The sequence below is a fragment of the Onychostoma macrolepis genome, chromosome 06, assembly GCF_012432095.1.
Source record: "Onychostoma macrolepis isolate SWU-2019 chromosome 06, ASM1243209v1, whole genome shotgun sequence".
Classification (NCBI taxonomy): domain Eukaryota; kingdom Metazoa; phylum Chordata; class Actinopteri; order Cypriniformes; family Cyprinidae; genus Onychostoma; species Onychostoma macrolepis.
The window spans coordinates 29,413,344-29,439,938 of NC_081160.1; the positions used below are offsets into that span (position 1 = coordinate 29,413,344).

Sequence of the window (26,595 nt, forward strand, 5' to 3'; positions counted from 1 at the left end):
TTGCTTTTACAGATACATTAGGAGATGCTACATTGGCCAGTCAGTGAAGCTTTTAATGAGCATTAATGTTAGTGTGTTGAGCTGCATTGTGAGTCGGTAAGTGCATCCAGCTGGTGGTGTTAGCGGTGATATAAGTGACGGTTTCTTTCCTCGGTACACTCCTCCGTATGTGAGTCACCATAAGCCAGAGGAAGCAGGAAGAGATGAGAACAACATCCAAAATGACAGTCGTTTTATTTTTGTCCCCAAAGATTCAGGGATCTTGTGTGGGAGCTAAAAACAAGCAAAGACATTTAAGAGGCGGGAATATATTTATCGCACACAGATTTCTGATAATCCTTGAGCAATTAAGGTATAGCATCACTTGGAGTTATCTAGGGCAGGATTCACGTTAGCAAGTTGTAAAAGGCAATGTGAACTGGGTCTCGAATGGTTTTGCGTCACAACCTAGATTTTTACATTACATTTTCTACACGAGGCAAAAGTAAATAGGAAGTCTTTAGAAATTAAACATTGACATGTATTGATATTACTATGCATAATGACGTAACTAAGGCTGAATAAGAAAATTGTCACTTTTGGTTTGCAAATGACTCTCAAATTGCATTTTATTACTTTATTTAAATTTTGCGTTTTTGTGTGTGACCTTATCAGTTCAGCAGGTTTCACATATAATGCAGTGCAAACTTGTTCTTAACTGTTTTTGCATCACAATGCAGATGTTTACATTTTACAACTGGCGATCAAACAAAGTGCCAAAATTATCATACAAAAGTGTCTTTAACATCAGACATCAAAATGTATTAATATTACCATGAATTATGCAAAATGTTTATCATCTCCAATACTGATTTTAGAAACATTATTTCTTTTAAATGCTAACTTTGCAGTACACCACTCAAGAACAAACTGGTTCTGTTGTTGGACTCGTTTTTCTCTTAATAATTGATTTCAGAAGAGAAGTCAGTGGTTCCCCTCTTAGATGTCAAGCAATCTTTCCATGTTGGCATCTGTATAATTTCACTAGCTTCCAGCTAGAAAATGTTGCAGGGTTTGATTGAACATGCAGGCAACAGCGCCAAAAATATGGGAAATATATTTTACAATCCTACTGATGCAGTAGCCATTAAATTGTTAGTTGCATTTGATTATTTTAATTTAGCATAGCTGTACGTGACCTAATCAGAACAAATCTGCAGGCCATTTTTTTAATTTGGGTTGTTACGAACCCCTGCTTTACGCATTATCTCTGCAGTAACCTAGCTGTTTAATGGTTAACCTTATGAAAATGTCTAGCAGATTAATACTCTAATAATACTAATCACTATTTTATCTGCAAAGCAGTATAAATGAAACAGAGTCGATGTGCAAATCCAAGGCTCATCCTAAGTTTTCCCTCAACACGACTCCTGCTTAAAATAGCTTGGCTTGCGCTTTAAGAACAGGCCTGTGTATCAATCAACAGAAGCGCGCACATGCACAATTCAACACCCAGTCTGCAAAAATAGATCATCACACTGAGTTCTGGCACGTTGAACAAAAATATGCCATGGCAGTGGAGAAGAGCATGCATTTTTGTAGCTGTTTCATCAGGATCTATAGGCGGCCTTGAGCAGTTTTAGGGTTTGGTGAGATCATGGGTGCATCTAAAACAAGAGATGCAGTCAGGTGTGATGTCAGGAGTGATTTTTGCACGGTTGGACAGAAGTGTTTTTGGTTGGTCATAACGTGGCCACCTGTTATTCCACTGGGGAAATTCCATTAGCATGTTTGGGGTCACAGTGGCCACCATGTGCATCCAGAGGAATGTCACACCGCCCACCTCAGAAGACACTTCCTTTTCTATTCATATAAAAGACCCCGGTTTCCACCAGCAGCATCCAAACGGATTACGAATCTTGAGATTTGAACCTCGCCAACCAGGAAACACAACAAGAACCATGAGTACTGCTGCTGTCCAGCAAAACCGGCCTTTCAGCAGAGCCGTCAGAAAGATCAAGGTGGCTTCGACGGTGAACAGCCTCGCCAAAAGCTGGCAAAGCTGGGCGAACAAACGCACCGACAAGCAAGACACGATCCCAAGCGGATGGATGCCTGATACCATCATTGAAGATGCGAAAGAAAAGCAGAAGGAGAAGAGTGAGATGAAACTCTTGGTTACACCTCGTGTGGTTTCGGTGAACAGCGAAGAAGATGCAGATGACCAGATCAAGACCGTAATGGTGACTAAAGCCATCACACCAAAATGTAGCGAATACGGGAAAGACCTAGTGAGCGTCATCAAGGAGAAGATCAACACCAATCAGCTCACATCAGAGGACACCAAAAACTTTCTTGGTAACGAATCTCCCACCAGGAGACGCTACTGTGGTGGCAAAGGAGGAACTTTGGCGAAAGCGCTCGGACGAAAAGAGGAAAAGACAATGGGATCCCGAAGTAGCAGTTCAGATGCCGAGGACAGTGGTTTTGGGGAGGAAGCGTCTCTTAGCGACAACAGCGATCAGAATGAGAGTGAGCCTAAGAAACATGTCAGCAGACACAAGGTACGTTTATCTGTACAATTCATGCTATATTCTATTTGTACTGAGTGCAAATAGCCAAACTAATTGTCAAAAGCTATTTGAACTAACTCCGCCCCCAATTAGAACTGCCCGCTTAGAAATTATAGCTTTAGTTTAAATAGCGTATTACTTCTGTTCGAACTTTGTGTGAATAGCCTGTATGGCTATTAGCACTTCGTGTGAGCAACTATTTTTGTTTGATATTTTTATACTGACTATAAGTCACAACAAATCAAAATTGCATTGCTGAGAGAATAAAAAATCACACAGATAAGTCACATTGTATAAGTCACATTTTAGTATTAAATTCAGAAATAATGTAAAATACCGGTAAATTAAAAAAGTTTATAAACAAATACTATAGACATGTATTTTAGTGCTCCACAAAAAAAAAAAATCATTTAAATTTAACTTTATTCATTACAGAACAAAACAAAAATATAAGTTTAAAACAAACATAAATTGTAGTGCCATTCAATGCTCTATACAAATAAACTTGGACATGTTTGCATGCTCGGCGTTAAAAGGCGAATATTAATTATAGCGCATTTTAGATGACAATTTTTAAAATATATTCTATAATTTTACCTTTTTTTACAGTAGTGTAAATAGGCACTGCCATATGTTTTCATATTTTCAATGTAATTTGGTTGAGAATCTTATTCTGTTCACATTGAATTCAGTTGTTATGGGAGTGAAAACTGAATTCACTCTTGAAAAGTTCATGTAGTGGCAGCCACATTTACATTAAAGGCATGTATCTTTTCCATTTTGTGATGTACAATGGAAAATCAAAATAAATAAATAAATAGTGATAAGTAAAAAAATAAAAATAAAAAGTAGGGCGGGGACTTGGTTCTAGTGATGGGTTTTTGTTTGGTTGGAGGCGAGATTAATTTAAATGCGGTTGTCTCTCTTAAAATACTCACAAAATCTATAATCAAAATCTAGTAAATGCGTTTTAATAGGGAATCTATTTTGATGAAATTGAATGACTTGAATTGCTGAATATGAGTTTTTTGGTTGAAAACCAAATAAAAATCACAGCTAACTGCAAATGAACAGACTATTCATTCAAGGCTTTAATCAAAAAATGAATTCTTGACCATACAACAGTGTTATTGTAATATATAGATGTTTTCCTGTAAGTAATTGCAAGCTGAGATTTATAGCTCGTCACAGTCCAACTATACTTTCACGGCAGCATAATGTTCCATCATAGACTCAGACATGTTCTGCCGCAATGGAATATATGTAAATAAAAACAGTGATGGATCATTTACATCTGACCTTCAAAAAGCAGCATGCTCACCCTCAACTTGATGAGTGAGATCCATCACGGCTGTGTCACCGTGGTATTTGATTCACCAGCTTGTGTTTCACAGGACGCATTTGCACGGGTTCAGATGGCGCCGATGTGAAATAAGTGCCCCTTTAAGACATCCTGAGAAATATTTAACAGTAATGCTCAGGCATGTCAGACAGACAGTAGTGTAATGTGACAGTCTGGTGACAAGCCAGGTTGTCTACACCTTAGACAAGATCTGAATAATATATTATTGTAAACAAAGATGTTTACAATAAGAAGTCAACAAGAAATCTAAATTACAAATAAACATTCCTAGTCTTATTGTGCATGCTAATCTAAAGAAAAAATGTTTGTCTTTTAAGGTGAATTATTATTATTATTATTATTATTATTAATACTACTACTAAAATGATTTAATAATAATAAATAACCTCTGAAATCTTTAGCGTATGATGCCACCTAGGCCACATTAAATACTATGACCTCAATTCCTTTCTTGTTGAATGTGTAAATAAATATCTGTTTTCAGCAATATGAAATGTTGAATACAACTTTCTACAATGTTGAATATTGTAAAAACTATTCATAAATTAAATTAATAAATATTTTATATTAATTCATTAATCTTTTTTTGTGTACATTTGCACAACTGTTAATTAACTGTACATTGATAATAATAAGAAATGTTTCTTGTTGAATACTGTAAAAGTTATGTATATGTTTAATTTATAAATAAATATTTCATATTAATTATAAAACTCATTTATTTGCATTATTCATTAGTATTTATTTATTTGCACAACTGTTTTCAACATTGATAATAAAAATTAATTATTAATTTCATTATTTTCTAAAATATTTATTTATTTGTTTGTTTATAAAATTCTGTACATATACAACTAAATCCACAAACCAAGCAAATTCATCTTAATTCATATTTCTTTTTCAGCATTAATTCTTCAAAACATACACTAAATGTGATGTGACTAACATATGAATAACATATGAATCTTGTCCTCTCAGATTAAAATAGCCACGATGAACGACTTGAGGAGCAAGTGGCAGCTGTTCGCTAAAGACCACATTGAAGGTCAGAAGCTCAACCCTTTCAGCGAAGAGTTTGACTATGAACATGCCATGGCTATTCGACTCCACAAGGGCGACGCGGGATACGGGCAGCCCAAAGAGGGATCCAAAACAGCCCAGCGTGCCGATCGGGCCCAGAAACACATCTACCGTGAGATGGAGGAGATGTGCTTTATCATACGCGACATGGGCCAGCGGGATAAAGAGGGTCATATCTACATCACCTTCGGCCGCCTGTTCGACCGCTACGTTAAAATCTCCGATAAAGTTGTGGGAATTTTGTTGCGCTGTCGCAAACACAAGATGGTGGACTTTGAGGGCGAGATGCTCTGGAAGGGCCAGGATGATGACATAATAATCACATTACTAGTTTAATTTTCCGGAAAGTTGCTAAGTTGCAGTGTAAAACTAATTTTACCTCCATTTTTTTCTAAAACCTACTTTTTCCAACAAGTAGCAGTGTAACATGTCAAAATGGTGCATTGTTGTTGTTTTTACGCATTGCAAAAGCTGCGCAAATTCGAAAAATGATTGTTTTGATGTTTTTTCGTTTGTTTGTTTTTGTTTTTTTGCACCGGATAAGTAGTTATAAACTAACTACTTTTAAATGACTTTAAATTAGATTCTAGGTATCTAGTTTCAAATTAGCCCTCTATTTATAATTGTATTTAGCAGGATGAAATGTTAGAACCTTGAGAACGTTCCAGAAAACCGATGAACTCTCTGAGATGTGCGTAAACAGAGGTGCATGATGTGTTTTGAAAGTGAATTTAATTTTAATGTTGAGGAGCTTCATATTTGAGATGGTGTAAGGGCGACTCCTCTCTCACAGTTTACACAAGGGAATATACAGATCTCATGTTTGTCTCCTCATGCATCAAACATCAGGCATCCTCTGAATGCTTAGCACACCAACCTTGATGTCTAGAAGTGTTTTGGAAATCATCTCATGTTTCATGCTTGTAATTCAATGACAAATCAGTTTGGCCCTGTGAGAATATAGGTGTAGGGTCTGTTTTTTTTTTTGGCTTTGCATTATTTCCCATCTGAACATTTTGTTAATTTGTATCTACTTTCAGACACTTTCTGTTGTTTTATTGTTCAGTGTTTGTGGCTCATTTTAATAACCTCTTTCAAAATGAAAGCATGATAGTCTTCTTACAGAAGGATTTGTTATAAATATTTAAAGATATACAGTCATGTAGTTTAAAACAACTAATTTATTTGATGTGGAATTTCTTTTCCTGTCAGTAAAATATTAAATAAAACTGTTGAGTCATAGAAAATACAACATTGTCCTAATTCATTTTTTTAAATTATTTGTAAATAAGATAGTTTGAAGGTAAAAAGTTTGAATTTGGCTATTGAAACTTCCCCAATGCAAAGTAAACACACTTATTAAACACAATTATTATTATTATTTTGTGTGTGTGTGTGTGTGTTTACTTTGCATTGGGGACTAAATGTATTATTAGTAGTAATATTAATGTTACATTTACATTTAGTCATTTAGCGGAATCTTTTACCCAAAGCAACAGTAATATAAATATAACAATATTAACAAAATTATATAATTGTAATATTTATAAGAAATATTTTATTACAAAATGAACATTATATATATATATATATATATATATATATATTTATATATATATATATATATATAACTTTTATGTATAGATAGATATTTTAATAAATATGACAGTATGTGTAACAAATATTATATTACAAAATAAACATTTTCTATATTTATTATTTTGTATAATTTCTATATTTCTATATTTTAATTTCTAATTCCTATATTTTTATATTTTATTAATACTACAAATGTTATGCATAATAGTAATAAAATATTAATAATACTTTGTATAAATTAAATTATATATATAAATATTAAGAAAAATATAAATTTTATTATTATAGAATTTTAACATAATAAAGATTATTGGTGCCATTATTATTATTATTATTATTATTATTTATTCATTTTATTAGAAAATGTCAAATAAATAAATAAGCTATATTATATAAAAAAAATATGTATGTGTGTGGGATGCATACTGTATGATGTGTATAAAAGGGACCTTTATTCTTTGTAATTACATCAAACAGGGACAAGATTATTCATCTATTCCTTTGTTAGTGGCAGTGGCTACACACACACACACACACACACACACACACACGATAATAAAACTCAGCCGTATCCCCAAAATACCAACATCCAGCTCAGTTCCCAAATCGAGAGTGCTTGATCTAATTTTCCTTGATCTAACTCTTAAAAAGCCATTTGGTCTCCTGATAAAGACTTGAGTGCAGCAGACAGACAGGCTAACTATAACACTCAATATCTGATTCTCTCTGATGTGCGCAATAAGCTTAACGTTATGTGTTAGTCGTCGAAGATTATCAGATGGTTTCAGGATAAATCTCCTCTTAAACCCATGAAGCGTCAGGCAATCATCAGCCAAACGCGTGTTTTGTAAATCAGAGTGAGCTGTTTTATTCTGTATAACCATTTTCAACAGAGTAACAATACACTAAATTGTGCATTAATCAACAGTGACGTTATTTTTACAATTCAAATTGACATATAATGAATAGTTATAAGGATTTAAACAAGTATCTCCACAAAGAAAAATATCACAGCATCCAATTTTTAGGAATATGTTGATTATTTTTGCCCTATCAACTTCAACAAATACAGCTGATATGGTAGATGGTTAATTAGTTACAAAATTGTGTGGTGAAAAATGCGATGACAAAAGGCCATGACTATATACCAGATTAAATGAATAGTAAATACAAAAAGAAAGAGAAAGACAGAAAATGAATAGAAATAAAAGCAGAATGACATTCTTGCATGCTCGTTTCTCCGCCGTACAACTGGAACTGTGTTAAGACCTCTGGTTTACAAGTTAAGGCTTTACAAAAACTACTGTGGAATGGAGATATTTCATTTGAAACTCTATAAATCACATTCTTTTATAACATCTGGAGTGTATTTGGTGTTTAAAAGCAATTATATATCCAATCCAGATTTTAAAATGTCAGCAATAACATCATGCTGATAGAAACAGGAGAAATGTGTTGCTTACAGCCTAAAAAACAGAAATGTCAATACTGACATCCCAAATCAGTTTTATTATTGTTTTAACCACTAAATCCAAGGTGTCTATTTACAATAAACAGACCGAAAAAGATGTAGTTCATATGTAGTTTTTCAGACAGCGATCGACGTCTATGAACAATGAAATGATGCTGTATTAAATTGATGCATATTAATATATATCATCTATATTAATATACAATGCTAAGCACTATATTGCCCGAAAAGGTTTTTCTAGATCAAGATTATTTTTTTTTTTTTGTTAGCTCATCAACACATCTTTGAAATGGCACTAAATTCTCGAGGATCTCTCAGACTATCTACTATATTGCTACATGGATGCAGAAGTTTCTAATGTAATGCAGAGACAATCTGGCTTTACTCCCTGTAACAAATAAAGTGAGCAAAAATTCATTTAGTTATTGCTTTTTAAGACAATGAACATTAAAGTCTTCAAAAAGAATGTGGCAGTGCTTTATATGGCCTTCACAACATGAGCATGTTGAGGGTGTCTGAGGTACATTTTTCAGCGTTAATTGAAATCATCACTCCTGAACTTCTCAGAGAGGAATGAGTCTTTTAAAAAATCCTTTTGTCTAGTGGTAAATAGTGTATTTTCTTGACAAATAGTCATATTTTTATGCTGGACGTAAAAATTCTTGGCTATGCAGAATGCTGTTTCTTCCCTTTCTGTGCTGGCGTTTTCATCATTTCAGAACGTATGAAAACATTTGTATCAGTATTTATTAATCCCCGACGCCGCTCTTGCATCAGGACGGCACACGGCACATCTCAGTGCGATGTAACAGTATTCGTTTGATCGTCCGCTGGCTGCTACATGTTTGCTTGACTGCCAGCGAAAACGCTCGATAATCCCGTATCAATCGATTCCATGCAAAATCTCATTAGATGGTGGCAAACTAAGATGCCTTTCATGCGTATGCTACTATCTAATGCTACAACCTTATCATTGCTACTGTAGATTCTGCATCCCGAAGTCACAAATAATATCATAATGTAAAGAAGAACCAAACTAGCGGTTGCTTATAAGAAAGACATTTAAGATTATAAAGTGCAAAACTAAATTATCTTTCAATAATTAGTAATATACTCTTAAATGCTGGCCTTGGCGATTAATCTGACCGATATTTGATCTTTTTTTTTTGGATTTACAGAAGTGGTCATTAGGCCTACTGTTAATTTTAAAAATCACAGCCTTATTAATGGATTGCACAAGTTTGATTTTTTTTCAGTATTTCATTTAAAATTTAAATTCATTAATTTTATGTACATGTCACTTGTTATCATAAACTTGTATTATATATGTATGTATATATCGTGTCTGTTTATATCACTCTGCTCTTTAGAAACCTCATATCTGTCATAGTTATTAATTTCATAATCACTATGTTACTTCAGCATCTTGCATCCATTTGAATTTTTCCATATGCTGTCATAGTGGGGAAAAACGTACAATGACATGTCACTGGACATGTCACTGTTTGGGAAAAGATAGTCTTTTTAAACATGTGTCTGCTTAGATTATTGATTCATAAAGCCTGTAGTCACCGAATATAGACACTAGCCACAAATAAAGCCACTTGCTGGCAGCATTGGCACTGTTTAGTAATGAGAAAGACAAACGGAAGAGACACGAACAGAAAAAGATCCGTGTGCGAACGAAATCATGAACTACAAACATAGACTCTTTTCAAACTACACATATTTTTAAGACATATATCTATTCCTGTTAATTACACAAGAAAATGAATGCAAACCCGCACTTTTATTACCGATACATTCTTCTTTCTATTGTGTGTCATATTGCACGAACCCATCCGTTGCAGCACCCAACATGATGCCTGCACAAACGTTTACCTGCTTTCAGTTCTAAATGGAGGACGATTCCTCATACAGACCATCACAAGCTAATGTGTTGAAAGCTAAATTAAAGCCCAGACGTCTGGTCTGCATTCTTTGCCAGTCCTCAAGTCTTTTTCTCAGAGGCTGAAAAAGAGCATTCCCTCTGTGGTCAATTCTGGAATATTCCAGAAAGGTCATTTGTTCTGAAGAAATTCTAGAACATTCCAGAGGGTTCCGGTGCTGCAGTCATGCACAACCAGCACTCTTAGGATCGGGGGGCTGTGAGAGCCCTTCCAGAGAAAAATAAATCTAGTGGAGTAGTTAGTCTTAGGAGCGTTCGCAGCACGGCCCCACGGTGCTCTCCAGAGAGAGCTGTGAGGAGTGGCGGATCAGCGGCGCCATCGTGGGGTCCACCATAGAGGAGGTGGGGAAAAGCTTGTACCAGCCAATCACCATGTTTGTCAAATCCAGCTCCTCCAATAGGATGCGGGCCACGCCCATGAAGCATTTACGATCCATCCGGCCGTAGTTCCCCCAAACGATGACCTGTTCATGAGAAATGGAAGTAACATGTTATCATAAGGAACGATGAAAAGTATCTTTGACTATAATATTCTACATTTTAAATGTGTATATAACCCTTATAGTTCATTTCAGAATTCTCAGTTTTAGTTATTTTTAGTTAATTCCATTATTCTGGATGAATCTCAGAATGGAATTTGAAATATATATATATATATATATATATATATAATCCTTCTAATTCATAAATTTGTAAATGGTTAGTTTTATTAATCCAGATGAATTTAATTATATAGATTTTAAGAATTTTAAATGTATGCAATCCTTCTAATCCGTAAATTCAAAATTGTCAATTTTAAATTGATCATAGTTCAAAATAATTTTTTGCTAGTTCTGTTAATTAATCTAATTAATCTGGATAAAATCTCACAATTTGAAATGTATATATTCCTTGTAAATTCATAAATTCATAATTGTCAATTTTGAATTTACCATAATTCATAATATTTTTTTGCTAATTCCATTAATCTGGGTGAATCACATAATTTGAAATGCATATGTGACCCTGGACCACAATAAATAAGCTTTCCATTGATGTATGGTTTGTTAGGATCGGACATTATTTGGCCGAGATACAACTATTTTAAAATTCTTTCTTAGATCTTTACTTAATATCCTAATGATTTTTAAATCATAAAAGAAAAATCGATATTTTTGACCCATACAATCTATTTTTGGCTATTGCTACAAATATACCCGTGCTACTCATGACTGGTTTTGGGGTCCAGGGTCACATATGATTTTTGTAATTAATAAATTCCTGAATTCATCATAATTCATAATGCTATTGTTATCCTCATAATTCATAAATTCACAATTCTCAATTTTTAATTTACCGTAATTCAATAATTGTTATTATTTCAGTTTCATTAGTCTGGGCAAATCTCATGTCCAGATCACTCCAAAATATAAATAAATTATATTTTGCAGAAAAAATAAATCTCATTTTAGGAGCATTAAGGGAGAATATTTAGTAGCTTTTTTTCCATGAACATTTTTGAAAAAGCTTCAAATCCAGCACAATAAATTCTTTCAAGGTGCATAATTAGTTTACAAATAGTACATCATATTTGTTCTTAATTAAAGTAATAGAAATTCAGTGTTTTTGTATTACAGTTATGAGAACTGGGGGAAAATGTGCTTTAAATAAAATAATGTTACAATAAAAAAGGTCCTAAAAATAAGCTACATTTTCTTTAGGCAAAACCATTTTTCTCTCTTTTTTTTTTGACGTGATATGACGTGTACATTCTTGACAGATTTTGTGTGATTCATCCATCTTGCAGCACAAACTGAATAATTTGAATTTCCAAATATGATAATGAATGTGTGAAAATTTTGAAGAATAACTTAGCCTAGATCAATCTGAAAGTTCCCTGAGATTCATTATAATGTTATAATGACGGATGTTTGGATGGAGGATGCCGTACATCAGTGAATAAACACATGCAAATGATTTCTTTCCCGCCACCCGATGATCCTGAACATCCTGCAGTCTGTTCTAACCTTTAATGTTTGTTGTGACAGGCTTTCATAAATGTTGTCCTCAGAAAAATGTCTAATTCTGAGAGATATGAAATGTTTCCCCCTATTTCTTCAGCGCTGCTAAAAATAAAGCATTCACTGCAATGCTGTTTCATCGCCAGTTCTCTCTGCAGTGGAACTAAATGATGGAGGGAATGCATAAGAAATGATCATTCACTGACATCACGTCACCTACGGAGAAATTACACCAAATTGGAAAAGACGTGAGTAAACTTTGCCGTAAATTAGAGCCTATTTTCTTTGTCATTTAAATAACCAGCCAGACAGATGCATCTGAAGTGCTTGACACCTTAATGTTAAATGCATTAAGAAATTCAAGTATTCTAGGGTTAGTTTGCTGGTTCGATGCAGATTTATAAGGCAAGCAATACTATTTCTATTGCTCATACTTACTAAACAACCCCTAATGCTAAATATTTAAGCATTTATATAAAATGTAAGTCCCTCTGATGCATCTTCTGGTGGAGCTTTGCACAAAGTACAAGTTTACCTGTACAACCTTTCCCTGCGGGCTCTCTGAAAAAACAAGGACTTGATTGTAAAGGGGATCTAATGATTTCCGGACAGACTTCGTCTTCTTTTTGGCAATGCAGATGCCGTTTTCCAGAAGGTAGACTTTAATGTAGGCCGCTGAAAGGGAAGGAGGAAACAAACAAATACAATAATTCAAACGGCATCCTTGAAATCCACAAGATATTGAAAACCACTTTGAAGAGCCACTGATTTAGACGTCTCTTTTCAATTTTCTCTCTTTTTTCAAAACACACATGCTCGCATTTGGATAATGAATGCTCAGATAAGAAGAGGAGAATAATCTAAGAGAAACTTGTATATTTGAGAACCAATCTCTAAACATTTGCAGTCAGTTTTGTCCTCTGGCTAACTGAATCTAATCAGGCTCAACCCTCTGTGTGGTGAAGAATCACCTGGAGGGCCCTTAGATCCAGGCTTCATGATGAGTCCTCGAGCCTGAATGATCTCCACCTCCAGCTGTCCGTTCCTCTCCATCAGACCGATCTCAACATCTCCTGCAGACATTAATACACACGTTAACGAGCGTCAAGTGACATGTGGGTGAGTGACATTATTTCTACCTTTTTCAATAGCATTGTGTTGATCTTAGTTATTTTAATATGTTGGTAATAAGGTTCCCTTCGTTAACATTAGATACATGAGCTAATAATGAGAAACTAATAATAATATATTTACTTATACATTATTGAAATCAAATGTTGTATCTTTAATGGACCCGAGCTAACATAACCTATAAATGAATAGTTATATTTGTTATTAACTGACGTTAACAAATATGAATAAATACTGTAACAAATGTATTGTTCATTGTTTTGTTAATGCATTGACTAATGTTAACTAATGAGACCTTTTTGTAAAGCGTTAACAATACTGTAATGACAATATTTTCTCTGCAGTCTTATTTAATGTTATTTTATTGATTATAAACTGATGGTTCAAGTCCTGGGTGCTGATTGGTCATTTTGGCTAAACAGCCACCATATAAACACGCTCTGTTATTATTTACATGTCAGGGACTTTATTTGAATTCTATAATTTACATCACATTTTTTGGAAGTATCAAAATAGAATCTCTTTTCATGCATTCATGCATTTTGTCATACAAACAACCTTTTGAAAAGCAGCTCTGACAATTACCGACCACTTGTTGAACACATAAAAGGTGTCAAGCTCTATCACTTTAGTAACATATACAGTACATATCTAAAAAGATGCATAATTTTCATTATCATTTAACACAATAAAATACAAAATGTGTATTTTTAAATGGCTAACCTTTATTTGCATAAAAGAAAAGGACAAATTATAGCCTGTTCACATGTACTACACTAACATGTGATGTATAAGTGCACTCACCCATTGAAGTTGTAGCTAGTGTCTGTCTGCCCACAAACTGAGCAGGTCCCATCCCGTCCAGAAAATCACTAAACTGGGCGTCTGATGCCAAACACATTCCACTGTAGTTCAGACTAAAGGGAAGAAAACAGGGCAGTGTTACTGTGGAAGTTTGCATTCATTTTATTCACACAATTTACTGAGTGCTGTATGCTGTCTGCTGGATGTAACATGCAGTGCTGTATTAAAATAATGTTGAGAATGTTTTGTGTAGACATATATGTCATTGTTTTGAGTACTGACAGCCTGAATTAAGCATGTGTGTGTTGCTTGTGATGGCTTTGAAGCTTGACATTAGATGAGCATGTATGACGCATATTATGATGGTTTCCTTCATTCTGCGATGGCTGAAATGATAACGGCATGGCTCTGTGATGGGACGGGATCGATGGGCGGAAGGCACTTCTCTTTTATGTAATGAAGATAGACAGCATTTAAGCCTGAAAGTGAAGCTCAGCTTTGATAGTGCCGAGTGCTCCGCTGGAGCAAAGCCAACGCACACACATGTAATCACACTGCTTTCCTGCTCCTATCGGCAGATTTGAGACGTATGCGGCCAAAAATTCATCACTTCAGTGTACTGTATGTGTTTCCAGGAGATGAGCCGCATGCTCCGTGTCACATTCACCCTCACGACCTCTTGAAATAGGAGGTCTGGCCTTCATCTAATAGCACAACAGTGACTGTCCACTTTTTCATCAGCCTTCCGGAATTATTTTTCAGATACATTTTCTCCACTAAAACATCTTCAATAAAGAATTCTAAGCCTTAAACTAAACCAACAAGCTCTTAATATTCCTAATTCATTATATATGTTATGTTATTATAATAAAAGTAAAATAGCTTGTCTCACTTGCGAAGCAATTCTCCATTATCAACCTCTTATTTTTCTTTTTATACATAATTTCTTTTTTACTCTTTAGCTAGATCTTCTTAAGGAAATTGACTTCATTTTAGCTATCTACACAGGTGAAGAATCCCATATTGCTTATCATAGATTTTTCACTTTTTTCCAGCAAACAGAAGGCAGCTACTTGTGCTCAGATGAGATTAATTAGGTCTAATTTTTTTTTTTTTTTGTAAAAAGAGATCCATTTTAGATACAGAAACAGATGGTGATGAAAAAAGTGTGTTTTTCATTTGCAAGCAAAAAAAAAAGGGGGGCCAAAGAGGGCAAAGGGGTGCATGTTTGAGCAAACGTAACCACCCCGACATAAGGTGTTTTTACATTCAGGGACTATCTGTTTTGACCGACCAATAGCAGATGGGAAGTGAGAGTGTTCAGGAAACCTGTTCGAAAATAGTCATTAGTTTTGCATTTCTGCACAAAAATTACACATTTATTCTTCTTATTATATATATATATATATTTAAGGTATATTTATTTTTATTTTTAAAAGCTCCTTGACGTTCTATATGACTGTCGTTCCCTATTCTCCTTCAGTCCTCCTGTCAAACCATCTCTCCCTCCTTTCTCCATTCCCATTCCTGTGTGTTTGTTCTCAATAATCCTCCACACTAATGTGGACGGATTCATAATTAATTTTCTTTCTGCGGTTTGACCTCGATTCTCTCCAGCGCCCCTCCACCCATTCCCAGCTTGCCGTCTCTTTTGCTTGCCGTCTCCGCACAGGTCTATTTTTAAAATGCTTTTGGGAGGGTCCAGACAATCCTGATGCCTAATACTCAGACCGGGCATCCCAAGAGATGCCTTTTTCATCGCCTCCTCATTCTTTTGCTCGTTTTTCACTCCATCCTGTCTCTTTGTCCCACGTCAATATCTAGTTCATCATTTAGTCTCTCGCCTGGTGTCTCTATCTGCTCGTCTCTCTGTTCTTCAAGGAAGAGTCATCATTTACTCCCAAGATGTCGTTCCAAATCCTTTTGGAACACAAACGGAGAATCGTCACACAGTCCATTTAACCACATTAGAATCAGAAAAGTGGTCCATACAACTTATTTCCAAGAATTTTCAAAATTTTAAGTTAAAATATGAAAGAATTACTCAAAACATCTCTGTTTGTGTTCCACAGAAGAAATATGTTTGGGTTTGAGGGTGAGTAGATGATGACAGAACATTAATTTCTGGACAAACTATTCCTTTCGCCCTCTTCCTCTCTCGCATGTGACATTTCATTCATTCTATCTGGCAAAACGGAGAGTCGTTATTAGTCACTGGCCCCTGCGTGCACTGGCGTCAGCAGTAAACACACGCATTACTACGAACGCTTCGGAGAGTGACAAATGCACCTATCACCGCTCCACATATTACACGCCACATTCTTGATGTCACTCGAATAAACATTTGTCTGTGTTATGTGTTAATCATGGCGTCTCAGTGCACTGCTCTCAATTGCTTTATATATCATTGTCTCCGCGCCGTTCTTCTGGTGCTCTGGTATTCATTGCATGCAAACATTTTAAACAGATGCTCCGTCCTTGCATGCAAGTACAAGAGTTATTGTTTTCTGGAAAAAAAGTGAAAGGTATGCGGGAAATGTTTATACATCTGAAATAGAGTGCAGACTTATTTTTAAATGTGGTGGAGACAGTGTTATTTTAGTATCAGTGAGATACTGTTCTAGTTTTAGCAATATTTTGAATTAGTTTTTATTTCTCTATTTACTTTTTAATGTTAGGTACATTTTTAATAATTTTGTCCTATGTTTTTGTCTGTAAGTCTATATAGTTTTTATTTAAATATATAAGTATATATTAAACAATATACATAATTTTTATTTTATGTTAGTATATCAAGTTAAACTAAAGGAAAATGAGAGATGTTGCATTGGCCACTAATTGAAATAAATTAAAGTTTAAGCAATTTTTTAAAAATATTTTCTTTTAATTATATATTTAATTTGATGTAATGATTTTTTTTTAATGGTTTTAATTTAATTAACTATAATAACCCTAAATGAAGATGATCTGCTGTTCAGTTATACTGTATTTACTGTATATCTCTCAGATTTTTAGCTATTTGAGAATTTACTGAATATCGATCTCAACATCTTAATTTTCTACAGAGGCCCCAAAAAGTATTTGGACACTTAAAAATGTATGAATTTCATTTTATATGAAATAGCATTGATTTTAAAGAAGACAGAAAATGATCATTTCACAAAAAGAAGTGTGTTAGGTTTTAAATTTAAAAAAATCAGCAGATATACTGTTTATAATTAAGTATTTGGACACTTTTTGGATGTCAAATGTCAAACCCGTGGTTATTTTTTGCTAGGACCTGTGTGAACTCGAGGGCATTTACTTTTACACTTATATTTGCGTCACTGCATTTCAGTTTCTGGCCGTTTAAAAAAATGCTTCAAAAATGATTTTATTCAAGAAATATAATAATGATTATATTTTTGGTCCATGCACCATGAGCAGTTCTGCTTTTGGAGTTATAATTAGGGCATTAGATTGTTCCTTTTACGCTTTCTAGGGCATTTTGACAGGTCCGTTACATAAATGTCACTATTGTGACCTCTTTCACACTTCTTGCTCCCCAAATAAGACATTTTTACTGACAAAAGTGGGAGCTGTGGAGGTCAGAGATGCAAGAGATTCAGATTTTTGTAAGAGTATCAGAGAAAGTGCATCAGTTTTTAATGTAGATTCATACTATTTGTGTTTTAATGAAGCGAAAGCACCTATAAAACCACAGTAAAGATATCTATGCTTCTATATCTGTACAACAGCTGCAGCAAGATGATGCTTGCTGCTTACTTTAGAAAATGCATTGATTTTTGTAAGATTTGCAATGTGTTTTGGAGTCAATAGACTATAAATTGAATTTAGATTTAAGGTTTTGTAACAGACAACTGCAAAGAAATAATGCTCTGTAATATTTTAATATTTTATACTTTTTATGTTTTAATAATGATTTTTGTAAGTTTTAAACCCCAATATTTTTTTATATAATGTTTAGTCCTAGTTTTAATAATGCTCCTTGTAATGCTTTCTAAATGTTTTTAAATAGTTTTATAACATTTTGATACAGTTGTTTGATTTTATAACATTTGAAGAATTTAAAGACAAAAAGGCCAAAGGCAGTTTACCAACAATATCTAATGGAAAAAAGATCAAATAAACACTAGATACTGAATACATATTACAGAAACTTCTGTCGAAGCAAAAAAAAAAAAGCCACTGCATCAAATCAACCTTGCTCTGTGACTTTCCATCACAGTTGATCGTCAAAGGCCAGACTGACAGTGAGTGTTTATGTAAAATATGTTTTACTCTGTTATGTATTCATGAGATGCATAAGATGCAATGTAATATGGTAAAATATCCTCAGCAGTGGCAGCCAAAACTCTAATCCCCATGCTCCATAAACTGCGCAGTAATCCCGCTGAATTGGGCTGGATTTTACTCCCATGATGGAGCTGCGCAGGAAGAGCATCCAACTACATTACGTAAGGTTTGTGGGGATTTTTTGTCTGTTTGTGAATTTCTAATGGAGCGCTGGGTATTGGACAAAGAGTTTGAGGGGAAATTTATGCAGAATAGACCGCGGTCGAGCATAACATATCGTTATAATTATGTAACCGAACATATTGTTTTGAAGTGAACTGCAAGCGCATTTCAGAAGTTTTTGTCATTAATGAGTGGTTCTTATTTTAATGGTTTTGTCTGAAAAATCTTCATGAATTTATTTAAAGTTTATATCATTTTGCATCCTCTCTTAAGATTTCTATTTTAGCTTTTGGCAACTGCAAAAGTGTCCTGATACATTTTGAACCAAATATCTATTGTTCATATTATCATGTTTTGTATGAAATGTGTACTTGTGCAATCTTTCTTTAAAATAGATGCCACTTGCTTTGATATTTTATTATGTCTAATAGTTGATCATTCATTAAAAAGAATTTGTTTGCTCAATGAAAAATAATTGTAAATTTATTTATATGTATTAGTTTTTTTTGTTTTTTTTATGTTATTTTCTGTGAACGGGAATGTTTTTTATGGTTTTAGTTTCAGATAATGATAATAGCCCTGGTTCAGACAAGCCCAAACCAGCAAATATCTTCTCCATTTATGTATCCAAACTTGAGCAAAACTTTCTGGCATATTGGAATTAAAGCTAAACAGCTTTTGTCCTCCACAGAGCTAAAATAAAACTACATCACGCAAAACTCAAAACCTGTAGCTTTGATGTGACACTCCAGACAGTGTCCAGATCTGAAATGAGTTTACTGTACATCAACACAGAAGGTCTGAACTCTGGATTTCATTCAGAAATGGAGCCAGCAGAGAAAAGGTTTATTACTGAGAAGAGGGGTTTATATTGTTGGTTATGTAACTTATGGGAATACCTCAAACACTTTTTATTTATTGCTTGATATAAGATATAAGCACAATCTCCTGAGAGTTATTGGATGAGCATCCCTGTTTCTAGAGAAATGTAATGCAATAACACATGCTATGTATCCCAAACCAATAAAATGGAAATGTGAGACCTGTGATTCCTGTATAACAGTGATTCACAACCAACAAGTGTATATAAGTAGATTCCAGATTTAAATTTTGCTTTGTTAAAGTGGTAAAACTGAAACTATGATTTTTAAATAAAAACACTAAGGCTGTCAAAAGATAGAGAAAAAAAAATCTTGTTTTTAGTAGCTTTCATAGGAAAGAAAGGAAGAAAGAAAGAAAGATTTGTCTGAATGAAACTTGTAGCTGAATATATCCAAAGGCTGTGTACAGAGGTAGATTTCTAAAGCTCATTTCTCATCTCACCTGCACTTTTCCACAATGTAATGCAACACTCTTTTCTATTTTTATCAAACTGATAACAAACGAAATAACAGATTCTATATTTGTCAGGCGTCTTCGGTTTGAGAGGAAGCAGCCGGTATTGATTGTTGTACATTTAAAGCGAATCATCGTTGTGATAATGGTTATTTTTATAATATTAGTGAATGGGCGCCGTCAAAACAGCTGTTAAAAACATCTCAATAATCCACAAGTAATCCAAACCACTCCAGTCCATCAATTCATATGATGTGAAAAGCTGTCTGTTTGTAAGAAACAAATCCATTATTAAGATGTTTTTAACTTCAAACCATTACTTCATATCCATAATATTGCTTTCTCCAGTGAAAAAGTCATCTTATCAGAATCAGGAGAGAAATATGTCGATGGATTTTGATGTGAGACGACAACAGGAGATTTTCCACTAGAGGAAGAGTTATTATGGATTATGGACTCAGAAGACAAAGGTGATGATTGTGTCTTAATGATAGATTAGTGTCTTACAAACACGCAGCTTTTCACGTCACAAGATGTTAACTGATGGACTGGAGTAGTGTGGATTACTTGTGTATTATTGTGATGTTTTTATCAGTTGTTTGGACTCTCGTTCTGACGGCACCCATTCACTGCAGAGGATCCATTGATGAGCAAGTGATGTAATGCTAAATTTCTCCAAATCTGTTCCAGTGAAGAAACAATCTCATCTACATCTTGGATCACCAATTTATTTATTTTTTTTGGGTGAACTATTCCTTTAAAAGAAATGTAGTATTTCGAAAAGTATTTATTTATAATACTCACTTTCCCTCTGAGCCGTAGCTGTTCATGCTGTCCTCGATGGACTCATGGCTCGCCTGCCGGACCGTACGGCTGGGCATCTCTACGGCCAGCCCCGTCTCTGTACTCCTCTGAATGCCCTTTAACCTGCGGCCCTCTGGGTCTGAAACAAAGAAAGATAGGCAAGTTCACCAAACCAACATTTAATTCATACGATCTTTGCTACGGTTCTTATTGGAACCAAGTCTCTGATCTTAGCTCCCCACATTTTGTGGGAATGTTTATTGTCCAGTGCATAAAAATTGTGTTTCATGATCACACATGCCTTCATAAGCCACATGATTTCATTCATGTCTGTAGCACAAACTGTGTGGGACGGGTTATTGTGAAATATCCATGTTATTCTTGTATTTCTGTCTGAGCAGCAAAGGCACTGGAAAAAGCAAGTTAAATCAAATCCTCTCCATATCAGACTGAATAAAAATGTTGTGATAACGTTACCGCCAGGTAGAGCGCTGGTTGTATTAAAAATAAATCCTTTGAAAAATATAATCTTCTTGTATAACTCAAGTATGTAGTGGTGCCTTATTGAACTCAGAAGGCTTAGAGAACAGATTCACAAAGCCTGGACTTTTCCTAGTAAAGGTGAAGGGGATCAGCCGCAGACTGATCGCTTTACTAGCCCATGACCTCATGAATATATTTCTATTCAGAGAATGAGTTTCAGAGTCATTTCAAAGCTGGATGTCATCTCATAATGGTTTTGGTACTCATTTTTCGCATGCACTTTATATAAATCCTAAAATTTAAAATAACTGTTTGAATATATTTTAATATGTAATTTATTCCTGTGATGCAAAGCTGAATTTTCAGCAAATAATAATAATTAATTTTTGATCAATAGAAAGTTAAAAAAAAAAAAAACAGCATTTATTTGAAATAGAAACGCTATATAGAAACATTATAAATGTCACTTGAGCAATTCATTATGTCCTTGCTGAATAAAAGTAAAATAATAAAATAAAATCTTATTGACAAACTGTCACGGGACGTGGTTGTGGTAATAGTCGCACGACGACGGCGTAGACGAAAGGAGTCTTTAATAAGCATCAACACACGGATTTCCATTTAATAACATTAAACCAAAACAAAGACTAGACACAAACTGAAGGATAATAAAGACATGGAACAAAGGAGCAAACAAGATGATTAATAAACACAGGTGATCAGAATGAACGAGGATTAACTAATAATGAGAACAGGAAACAAACCAAAAAAGGACAAACAGGAACTAAAACACGTTACACAAACTTTGAAAAAAATAAAAATAAAAAATTATATTTTTAATATATTAAGTCACCTTTGATTTCGTCTTAGTTTTAAATCTTCATTGGGGAAAAACATTTTTATTTTTCATTGATCATCAAATTATTTCTATTTTTCAATGACTAATTAATACATATTTTAATTCAGTTTTTTTTTTAAATGCAACAGCAAGTAAGATTGATACACATAATTTCTTTTTTGTCATTTATGAAAACTGCATGTTATCCGTTTGATCCACATGAAAAGCACACGCTCTCTGCAGTGATGGGAAAGCAGCCATTTTCACAGCTTTCTCCTGGCCGTGAAGCACATGACCTAGTTAGGCCATTCCTAAAAATACAGTCCTCTTTTGTCTGTTCCTACGTTTCTGGTGCGCTCGGCACATGCTAACTAGCATGTCAGTGTAACCTTCCAAAACAGAACATCATGTATCAGGAAATGCACTAGAAATGCCAGGGTTGCTATGGGAGACAAGAGCAGTGTGCTTCACTGCATCTCTCTCGCTCTCTCTTTAGCCTTTTTATGTTCAGCGAACATGCCTGAAAAAGTGATTTCACCTTTTCACAAAAACAACACAAAACAAAAAAACAGGCAAATCCCAGCAAAACTTGATTTTTACATGTGCCTTTGGGTGGTCTCCAGAGTGATTGGTTGTTGACATGCTGCTGTGTGGTTTCTTGGGAGTTGTTTGGTGGTTTCAAGTGAGTTATAAGCAGTGGTGTAGGCTACGGGAACTTAAGTATTTTTACTATGTTACTATACTTAAGTACATTTATTAGCTACTTTATCTGAGTATTTTTATTTTGAAATTTTTTCACTTTCTTAAAACATTTCGTACCTCATTATTTTGAACTGAAGAAATTGCCACCCGCTCCGAGACGCGATATCAGTGCCTGATTCATGAACAAGTCGATATTTTTCAGTGAACCTCTTAAATCGGTTCGCAAATCGCACTGAATGATTAATTCGCGAACTGGACTGAGCAATTCAGTGAATTCACAAGTCTGACTCAAAATAAGCAAAAAATGGGTTAAAGCTGGAAGGGATACATCTGGGGCTACTGAGCATGCACACATCAATATAGCTTCATTTTTGTAATGCTGTACAACAATAATTACTGTTTTTGCATTATTGTAAGGGGTAGGTTTAAGGGTGGTGTAGACGCTAATAAAACACAATCTAATAGGTAGAAAATAAAATTTATTGTTGGTTTTTCTGGTTGTAGCTATATCCCTTCTAGAGCTTGAGTGCATGCGTGACTGATGGCGCGAAAAAAAAGTTACTAATGTTCCTATATGAAAATCATTTAAGTCACGAATGTCAGTTGTTTGTGAACTATATCTATTGTAAAATGACGAGCTGTTTAAGCTTACTGTATGAAGTACTTAACGAGTTAAGTAAAAAGTAAAATATAATACTTAATGCTCATGCATCTTCCCCATTGCCGAAGCAGTATGTTTGCATATTCTTCTTCAAATTTTATATATTTTGCCCATTGTCTGTATTCACAGTATATTGTTCGTGAACACACATTTAGTTTTTCCTCATTTTAAATACTATATCTTTTTTTTTTCACTTGTTTGCACAGATGAAGTATTAGTAACCTATAAATTGATACTAATATTTATTGTTTTGATGCGTGCGTATGACAAGCCCCCAGATATTCTGAGCATTAGTTTTACATAGCCTAAATTATATAATGTAAAATTATTAAATATTAAAGTATATAAGTTAAAATAAACATTCATCGATCTTCGAAGTAGTAGTGACTTAAGTAGTAGTCTACTAATATTTTATTAGGATATCTGTACTTCTACTCAAGTATTTGATACTTCGTCCACCACTGGTTATGAGTGGTTGCTAGGGAGTTGTTGTTTTTTTGTTTTTTTCCAAAATAAGTATGAGCAATAATGATTTTTCTCTATAAATAATCCATTTTGACATTAATTATGTCTTGTGTAAGTGTGATGTTTCTGTTCCCTGGACATCTCACTGGCGTTTTGTGTTCTGTCAAGTATTGTGCAACCACAAGTAGGTCTCAGCAACTGGATCCCTTGACAACAGATAAAGTATCTCATTTTACCAGTATGGCCAACACTCATTAATCAAAGTGACATTCACGAATATACAACGAACAAGAAAGAAATAAGAGGCTTTTCTAACAAGCCCTTTTAGTTGCTATCTCATCTTGCGTGTGGTTTATGACCTATGCTTGTCACTTGTCAGAGCGTCCAAATTTATTTCCTATCAATTTTTATAAGAACAAAGAGGCTTATAGAAAAACCTATTATAAGACTTAAGACTACATCTTCAATAAAAGCCTAGAGTGATGTGCGAATTTAAATGAAAATAGGTGAATCATTCTCTTAATTAATTGGCTCATCCATAAATTCATTTTCTGTCATGTTGTTCTAAACCTATATTATTTGATTTTATTTAACAATAGGAGAAATTCTTTTCCATCAAGAGCTTTCAAGCTCGAAAACAGACAAAAATATTATTTATGGGCTACTTTTACGTCCTTTTGGAGCTTAAAGCTGTAAAAAAGGACCAAGAACATTTTCTTTTGTGTTTCAGCAGAAATGAACAACATAGTTTAAAGTTTAAACCAGTCTCTTTAAGAGCATCATGATTTGATGTGTCTCTAATGCACTGTGCACATCCCAGGTTAACAGGAATAGGATGCTCTTAAGTTCGGTCCGATTTAAACATAGCTTGCTGAAGATCATTAGGCCAGACATTGATTGTCATCTAAATGAGCATGTCAGTTTTCTGGTTTGTCCATGCTATCGATCATGCCATTACCTTTCATTACCCCAGCCTGCCTTAATTACCTATTAACTCTTTGATAAATCAGTAGCACTAGGTCTATTGATCTACAGTGATGTTGATAGATGCCTGGTTTGAGGCTATAACCTCTGCGCTCCCTAATCAGATGTGAAACCCAACACAGCTTCTGCTTTTGAAGTAAATATCCAGACCTTTCTTTCTTGCCAATTTTCCAACCAAAGCACTGTTCTTATAATTACTTTTACTATAACTACTTTTTAATGGAAGTGGTTGATTCTCAAAAAAACCTTATTTCGTTCTCTTTAATATAAAGCAAAAACATGACATATATATATATATATATTTTTTTTTTTTCATTTGTACATCATTATGATATTTATTCTATTGACTTTATTGTATAACAATAGTTCATTGTGATTTAATTTAATTTTTTTAACTTGGACATGTTTTTATCCTGTAAAGTTCACATTTTGAGGTTTAATGCTTAATTTAAATCACAATGGAAAAATCTTAATCAAACGAAAATTAAAAATTAGGCTCAATGTTCTTCAAAATACTTATAAAAAAATAAAATAAACATTTCTTCTAAAATTTCTAAAAATTTCATTTTATTTTATAATAACCTGGAGATGTAAGGGTTGCTTTTTGATGCTCAGCTCCCTGTCAGCTCAACATATGAATGTGTTAAAATCCTTTTATAAGCCCCAAATACAGAAGTATTTAGCATGTGCTGGTTGTTAGATGAGAGCCCATCTGTTTAATCACAGTGGAGGATCTGATCATACACAGATGCGTCCTTCACAGCCAAAATTCATGCCAAATATTTACTCATATACTGCCCTAATTCAGCTCCGATGTTTTGCGTACAGGCTAAATATGAGAAGTGAGCTTCAGGAGTCAGGAGACAGAGAACAGGGCTTTGATCTGAGCTATAAATGGATGCAAGGGGGAAAAATGACCTCAGAAGGTCATTTATCAGAAGCAAATATATGAGAGTTATATTAATATACCTGAGATATTTCTGGGATTTTATGAGTTTGGTTTTTCATACTGGAGCTTCAGTAGCTGCAGACCAGAGACAAGAGTCTTTTCACAGCAGATTTTAGATTAAAATATTTGTCTTGTGCCTTATAATTTAAGTTATTTTAATTATTTTTTTTTATTGTTGTTCATTTAAATATATCTGTATTAAAATAATTTATATATTTTCCTTATTTGATTAACAGTGAACTGACAATTTTGTGTAAGTTCATAATGGATCCTCTGCAGTGAATGGGTGCCGTCAGAATGAGAGCCACAAGTAATTCACACAACTCCAGTCCATCAGTTAACATCTTGTGAAGCAAAAATCTGTGTGTTTGTAAGAAACAAGTTCATCATTAAGACGTTTTGCCTCTGGCTAAAACACGAGTCACGTAATATTGCCTTGTCCAGTGAAAATGTCATCTTGTCTGAATCAGGAGAGAAATGTGCACAGGTGAAGCACTGTTTACAAGAACACAGTTCAAAACAAATATGTTGGTGGATTTTGATGTGAGAGGACAACAGGAGATTTACTTTTTCACTGGAGGAAACGGTTCAAGAGTCATGTGTATTATTGTGATGTTTTTATCAGCTATTTGGACTCTCATTCTGACGGCACCCATTCACTGCAGAGGATCCATTGGTGAGCAAGTGATATGATGCTGAATTTATCCAAATCTGTTCTGATAAAGAAACAAACTCATCTACATCTTGTATCGCCTGAGGTTGAATAAATCCTCAGCAAATTGAACTATTCCTGTTTTTTTTTTTTAACAAGATGAAAAAGGTCAAGTCCTTTTTTGTTGGGAGTGTTTTGTGGACATATCTAATTCTACTGGAGTTTATTCAATTCAGTTAGATTTATGCTTATCAAGGTATTTGTGCATGGACGTATGGTTTACAATGTGTGGAAACACCGTCCACAATAAAGTTCA

General features: G+C 34.2%; 2 protein-coding genes across 2 annotated transcripts in view; one reads left to right on the top strand and one right to left on the bottom strand.

Annotated features, from left to right (window-relative positions):
* The first annotated feature begins 1,552 nt into the window (after positions 1-1,552).
* On the top strand, positions 1,553-6,247 carry abraa (actin binding Rho activating protein a). The gene is made up of 2 exons (XM_058779265.1): positions 1,553-2,543; positions 4,894-6,247. Exons 1-2 carry the CDS (start codon positions 1,767-1,769, stop codon positions 5,329-5,331), a joined length of 1,215 nt encoding a protein of 404 aa, XP_058635248.1. The 5' UTR covers positions 1,553-1,766; the 3' UTR covers positions 5,332-6,247.
* A 3,413-nt stretch (positions 6,248-9,660) lies between these two features.
* rims4 (regulating synaptic membrane exocytosis 4) overlaps positions 9,661-26,595 on the bottom strand; it is a 29,038-nt gene continuing 12,103 nt past the window's right edge. Inside the window, exons 2-6 of the mRNA XM_058777840.1 lie at positions 20,546-20,684; positions 13,949-14,061; positions 12,985-13,086; positions 12,549-12,688; positions 9,661-10,477 (exon numbers count right to left, since the gene is read on the bottom strand). Of these exons, the coding sequence (XP_058633823.1) occupies positions 10,259-10,477; positions 12,549-12,688; positions 12,985-13,086; positions 13,949-14,061; positions 20,546-20,684 (713 nt within the window). The 3' untranslated portion in view covers positions 9,661-10,258. The remainder of the gene's footprint in view (positions 10,478-12,548; positions 12,689-12,984; positions 13,087-13,948; positions 14,062-20,545; positions 20,685-26,595) is intronic.

Excerpts from the sequence above, each read along its gene's own strand:
- abraa (XM_058779265.1), top strand. The coding sequence starts at position 1,767 with ATGTTTGGGGTCACAGTGGCCACCATGTGCATCCAGAGGAATGTCACA. Across the intron at positions 2,544-4,893 it reads AACATGTCAGCAGACACAAG|ATTAAAATAGCCACGATGAA; the intron begins GTACGTTTATCT and ends TTGTCCTCTCAG.